The following is a 6,884-nucleotide window of genomic DNA, read 5'->3' on the forward strand; positions in this document are numbered from 1 at the left end:
AGCTGGTCTACCACCTCCCGCTGAGCTTGGGGAAGGCGTCGAGGTGGCAGCTACATCGGCTGGGCCCCTCTGGTCTCGATGCGGTGCTTTACAAGGCTCGTTCGTCCAAGGTCAGCATCGCCACGCAAAATGGCCTTCCCGCACTTCCAGAGTATGCTGCGTAGGACCCGCCTACTCTGCGCAGAACACTCCGCTCCGTCCACCTGGGTACGTGTCCAATCATCCGGCCCGTCTGCGCCGGCCTCTGCGTCAAATCCCACACCCTGTGGCTTGGCCACAACCGCGCAGCCGATGCTGGGCTGCCCGGCCCAGGTTGGGTCGTGCTCGATCCTCACCTTCGAGCCGTCCATCATGGTCATTTCCTGAGTTTGCCAGTCGACTGTCCGAACGAGCGAGTCGAAAAAGTTCGTTCCCAGGACGCCTGGAATCACCAGATTTCTCACCACCATCACTGACACATGTCCCCTCCAACGGCCCAGTTGCAACGGCACCACCTCCACTTTGCTGATGCACATTTGTCGACCATCCGCAAGCGGTATCGCCCCCGTCTCCCTCTCCAAGGGCTCTCCGCCTGAGGTGATCTGCCAAAGAGACTCAGGTATCACGGAGACCACCGCACCGGTGTCTAGCAGTAAGGAAACCCTCGTCCCACTCAGCTTACCGTTTACACATGGTTCGTCTGCTTGCAGTCCGGCCATGGACAACACCCGGCGGGTTCCAGGTCCGCCGCTCTGCGTGCCCGTTGGTAGTCGTTGGGTTCGGCATCTTTCGTGGGGGCAGTTGTGACGGAGGTAGCCCAAGCCACCGCTTAAAAGCAGCCGTCTCTTCTTCCGGCGGGTCGAACAGCCGTCAGCTCCTGCTTTTCCAGCTTCAGGGAAATCTTCCTCACCTCGCGTATCAAGTTGTCGATGGACTGGGTCGCTTCGGCCTTCTCCAGTTTTGGGTTGTAAGTGTGTAATTGCCGACTCTGGTGAAAGTCTTCTCCCGCCCGCATAACTTTACTGACCAGCTTCCGAGCTTCGGCAAGGGTTGACGGTTCCTGCAGCCGCATCACCATATACGCCTGCTTCGAGGTTATTCCCCGTGCCACGAGGTCACGTTCTGATACGCCGGCTCTGCGTCTAACCTCTGCCACCTCTTGGGCGTATTGTTCGATGGTTTAGCCCTCGCCTTGATGCAGGGCGTGGAACCGCTCGTCAGCTGTCCTGTCAACTCTTCCGGGGCGTACGTGCCCAGCAATCGTTTCTTGAACTCCTCGAAGGAATTCTCCCTTGCTTGTCCCGCCGGGTAGAGCTCGCGGTGGACTGAGCCGTTCAGCAGGTAGCGAGCGACCACGCCGTGGTCAGAGTCACCACGAGAACTCTGCTGGCGCTGAAAAAGTCTTCCAGCCTCTCTAGCCACCCAAAGGAGTCCATGTCCGGATGAAAAGCCGGGGGCAGGCAATGGCAGGCACCTCGGTACGCCGATGGCGTCATTTCTCAGACAGGCTCCATTGTAACGAACCGCTCCCTCGAGCAGGCTCATTCGCTATCTCCATCGTGTTATTTGCGCGTCCGTCGCTATTTGGCGACGTGCCGGTATTGACCGGTGGGTTTCCCTTTCTTTTTGCTTCGTGCTTTCCCGATTGCATTGTAACAATCAGGCAACAAGCAGTAAGTTATTTTGCTTATTGGCAACCAAAAGCAAAGACTGACGGCGAGGTATTACCGCAAGCCTCTCTGACAGCAAACCAGCAACTGCCACACACACACGTACGTCTGTTCTACCGTACTCTGCCTCTGATATTTAAGTCCAGTTCTTCCTACGGTAGCTTTACCTTTCTTCCGCTTTGTTTACTGGAGGAATAGTTGTTAGTCCGTCCGCGTCCGCTACATAACAATATATGCAGTTTTTATTTCATGAGCTGAAATTTTCAGAAATTTATTAAAAGGTATTTTTTGCATCATATAATATAAAATATGTGCAATAATATATTAAAAAGTGCAATAAAATATACATACAGTATGACAGAATTTACATTTGTACCTATTTTTTATTTGTTAAAAGTACCAATAGCGTTTAGACTCAACAAGTTTTGCGTTCACTTTGTTGTGTAATATAGTCATTGGCACAGCATATTTTACTCTCTTCTTCTTGGCTATTTAAAATATTACAAGTCATTTTATTGGTAAGCAGTTGTCATTGATTGTTTGTTACACTGATTTTAATAAATTTTGTTTACTTCTCAGGCTTGTCAATCTTTTATTTAATATAGATTCCCTTAGATTTGTTTCAGATTTGTTAAGCGTAACTATGCAATTTAATAATTCAAATGACATTGCTGTTTCAGATTTCATAACTGCGGTCTTACTGCTGCTTTTTTCTGCCGTTTTGCAATGGATCCCTTGGGCGATGAAATTTTTGTGAGCATAGACGCTATCATCATGGAAGCTAAGCAAGGACGCGTCCCTGAAAACCTCCAAATGAAGTTGCTGCAAATTCTGTCTTTTTTAAAAATTCATGGTAAGCGATTAGAAATTGTCTCCAGGGAACGAATAGAAAGCTTATATGAGGCATTCAATGTTTTTAATTCAATGTTAATGGATAATACGGCTGAAAATAATGGTAGACATCTATTGAATGAATTATTGGAACTCCGTGAAAAGAGATGGAAAATTCATGAGAATGATCAAGATTTTGATTTGAATGAGTTGGAAATTTTTGATAAAAAGAATTTGATGAACAAGGATAGCAAAAGCATCAGTAATGAAAAGAATGAAAATATACCACAAATTGTCCAAAATAAAGATATGGAAAAGATTCCTAAGACATTTAACGAATGTAAAGCTGTTTGTAAAACTTCGCATTCTGTTGCAATTTCTTACAAAGAAAATATGCCAATGAAAGAAGAGTTGAGCATTGTTGAAAAGAAATATACTAAATTTGTGAGTAATGATGGACGAAATATGAAGATCATTAATTGGAATAATGTTGTCAAATTTATTGAAAGTTTGTATCTTCAGCAGCAGGAACCTTTTCTAAGTCTAGAAGAAGAAAAGATATTTCGGAATGTCATAAAACTCATGAATAATAATGCTAATAGGATGAATGTTTCATATCAAATGATTATAGACATGCTTAACACTTTTATCAGAGATTTACTGGTGAAGAAAACAACAATATTCAATCTTAATTTACGTAATGAAATGAAAACCTTCTTGGAAAAGCAATATTGCTGTAAAGGGTATAATATGGACCGCGCATTGCTAATGTTGAATGGTAGTGGGCAAAAAGGATCAGAAGTTTCTATCAGAACAACTACTTTCAGTATAAAATGCCGAGATCCTTCTGTTATATTCTTAAATGATAAGAAAAAAGCATCTCAAATTGAAAAATTCAGTTTATATCGTGAGCAAGGTAATGTTGACAGCGGATTTGGGGGTGAGTTGTCTGAGATATTTACAACAAACGTATCTGAAGAAGCTGAAGCAGTTAGCCAACCAGTATTCTGTAGAAAAATTGCTGTTGAAAAGTCCTTGTGCAAAATTCTTATTGGCATTAAAGGTATGCTACTGAAGATACTGGAACATTTAGCAACTTGTAAAATTATTTTGAAGCCAGTTGTCCGTGGCTTGAATTTCCGAGAGATTCTAATTTTTGGATTTACTGAAGACGTAGTGTATGTAGCAGATAAATTGATACATATTGTTATGGAGTTTAGGATTAAACTTCCTAAACATGAAAACTACTCTTTCAAGCAAATAGAAAAACATAATTTCCAAGCAGCGAACTGGTATTTTGAATATCCTGTCAATTTAAATGAACAACTATTAGGAAATGTATCCTCATCAGAAGATTTGACTAAAATGCAACAAGTCATTAAACACGCTTTGGATAATTTATATTACTGCAAAGAATTTTTACTTAATGGAAATATGCCTGAGAATTATGGTATTTTTAAAAAGAAAAAAAGGATTCATTTTCGATTGATAGTGTGTTCTGATCAAGAAAAAGGAACTGATGAATTTAATAATTATGAATTAGCTATTTGTGAAAAAGCAGTTATGAAGAAAGATGTCAGCTGTGAAATGCTTAAGAATACTTCAAATCAACATGTATTTTCTGCTTTGGAAGCTCATTATGAAGCCATACGAGTGTATCGCAGAACTGAATGGATGCTGAAAAAAATTTCTCTTGATACGCTTAGAAAGTTCATAGATATAGATGGCATTGCGTTACATTTTATTGAGAGTATGGCTCGCGTCACTTTAAAATTCAACAAAAAAAATATAGCTGCAGATAACTGTGGAAGTGAAAAGTTTCTACTGCTAATAGTATCAAATGAACGAAAGTGGTTAACTTGTGCCAGTAAAATAATTGATGTAATTGAGAATGCTAATTTGAGTTTTGCATTGTTTTTACGACCAGATGGGGAGCAGATGATAAAGAACATCGTGAAGGTGCAAACTAGAATGGGATGCATTTTAAATGAAATCCGTGATCTGCAGAAATCAGAAATTAACTTTTTGATGAAGTGGAATGCATTTCGTTATATGAGAAGAAACAAAAATAGTCTTAAAAAAGAAGAAAATTTAAACATAGAAGATGGATTTATACCTGTACATTGTTTACATGGAAATGAAAAAATCGTCGAAGATACGGTTGAGAAAATAGATGATGAAGAGTTACATAATGCAATTTATTTATGGAAAATTCAGAAACTGAAGCAAACACTGTTGAAAATTCAATCAGAAGCTTTACCAAAAGATTTATGAAGCTAATCACTGAAACGGCGTTTTTGGAATTTTACATCACTGCAGCAAATCAACTTGATATTAACTGATAAACATAATTTGATATTTTTCTGTTTGATTGCTGTTTGATTTTCAGCATTAGAATTCCTTAAATTCTATATTTTTGTGTTATACAGTAACATTTTGTTATATTCACCTTCTGTTATTCGCTCACTGCTAACTTCTCTATATTTTTAGAGTTATGATAGTTATTTCAATTGCATTCTATAAATGCATGTTTTCGCTGATGCAGTATTTCTTTGGCACATTTCATGTACCACTTATGTTTAATAAATGGATACTTAACTGAGATCATTTGTTATGATTTGAGACATATGCTTATGTTCCTATTTGTACAACATTTCATACTTTCATTAATTACTTTATTATTTTTAATACTCTCATTAAACTTTTATTGTGAATCATTTAGGAAGGTTTCACTGTAAAAACTAGTTTAGCTTGATCCAAACATGAAACAAAAATTTGCCTTACGTACACAGAATACATACAGCACTACTTTTTTAGAGGGGGGGGATCAACTGTACAATCTTTATTAAAAGAGGGGAGGGTGAGCGCTAATACGCGACACAAAATTTATCTCAAAAACAAAAAAATGTTTAGTTAAAATTCTGTTAGTACCATTACCCTTAAAATAACTGTTGACTGTGACGTGCTTGTGACTTTCAGTCAGTATTACAAAGGGTAACTTAACATTCAACAATAAACATACAGCAAAGAATAATTACCTGTACTAAAAATAGCAAAAGTTCAGCTTTATTAGCCACGATAAATGAAACGCGTAGAAACACTGAATTTGTACTTCTATGGTCAGATTTAGCTCTGTTTCCTTATATTTTTTAAAAATTTGACTAATATAACTGTAGAAAAGCAAATGGTTAACAAAAGGTTGGTGCAGTTCGAGGCAAATGTTGACCCCGTTTTCTTATTGGTTGTTGAACGCGTTATTTTATTTTGCCATCGTGTAATTGTCTTATTGGTTGATTGAAACAAACTCAACATAATTCTCGAATAATAAATATTTTCATTATTTTGTATATAAGAGTCACCTACAAAAAAGGGGAAAAGAAGTGCAGGGGAAAAAAGACCCTTCAAAAATCCCTTAGCGGACGGGGCAGGTCGAGACCCTTTCTAAGAATCACCTTAAACCATCCTTGGATTTCAGTTGTGATTAGCTGTAATATTTTTAATTTCATTGGTTAAAATATTCCATTTAGGAGTACGTAACTAATAGTAGTTATGTAACATTAATAATGAAAATATTTATTTAAAATAATACAGAATGGGCTGCTTTCAATTAACCAATAAGACAACGGCATAAAGGTCCAATAAAATAGCGTGTTCAATGACCAATAAAAAATAAGGTCAAAATTTGGCCCGAACTGGACCATCTCTTAACAAAAACAAAACATGCTCTAGAACTGATTCTGGAAACTCTATAATATTCTGAAAAATGATTATTACTGAAATTTGGTTTGCAAACCAAAGGTTGCAAAAAGGAAAAGTCCTGTAACAAACACTGACAGGGCAGTTTTTGCTGTTTAGTGCTTTTAAGATTGTCAAACTAAAAGTTTTGCATAATTTTACAAATAAATGATTTGCATAAATGCGACTGATAAGAACTACAAATAAAACGGATAAGGATGGGTTGTTTCCAAACAATAGCAAATGGATGCTGACAAGAAAGAAAATGATTTATGTCAGGTTTCCACTGAACTCTGCTCTTATTCAAAAATGTGCCAAAAACATGGTTTATTTAGAAAAAGTTGTAAATGACAGAAAATAAAGTGATTTGGAAATTCTGAATTTCCTTGTGAATGCTTTTCAAAGATTTACCCCAAAGGAGTCCCAAATTTCACCGCGTTTTCTTATTTGTCATTGATCGCGCTATTTTATTGGACCGTCATGTCGCAGTCTTATTGGTTTTTCTTTTCTAATTGCTCATTGATTCAAACCTTTTGATTTTGATTACTTCTAAGCTAACAGACGCTTCTTGTTATGCATATAATGTATAAAATATAATTAGATATGATCATATTCACGTATATTACTTGTGTGTTATCTTTATGTTACTGAGATAATCGTATAAACCTC

At 38.1% G+C, this 6,884-nt stretch overlaps 2 protein-coding genes across 2 annotated transcripts; one reads left to right on the forward strand and one right to left on the reverse strand.

The window, feature by feature from the left end:
- Nucleotides 1-50: 50 nt before the first annotated feature.
- Tsp_01816 (hypothetical protein) lies at nt 51-1,524 on the reverse strand. Its single transcript, XM_003377587.1, is given in 5 exon segments — nt 51-421; nt 444-581; nt 662-967; nt 1,003-1,115; nt 1,127-1,524. The coding sequence occupies 5 exon segments, from the start codon at nt 1,522-1,524 to the stop codon at nt 51-53; spliced, it is 1,326 nt and encodes a 441-aa protein (XP_003377635.1).
- A 1,049-nt stretch (nt 1,525-2,573) lies between these two features.
- Nucleotides 2,574-4,754, forward strand: Tsp_01815 (hypothetical protein). Its single transcript, XM_003377588.1, has one exon. The coding sequence runs from the start codon at nt 2,574-2,576 to the stop codon at nt 4,752-4,754; it is 2,181 nt and encodes a 726-aa protein (XP_003377636.1).
- The last annotated feature ends 2,130 nt before the right edge of the window (nt 4,755-6,884 follow it).

This window comes from Trichinella spiralis (genome assembly GCF_000181795.1).
Source record: "Trichinella spiralis strain ISS 195 chromosome Unknown Scfld4, whole genome shotgun sequence".
NCBI classification, from domain to species: Eukaryota; Metazoa; Nematoda; class Enoplea; order Trichinellida; family Trichinellidae; genus Trichinella; species Trichinella spiralis.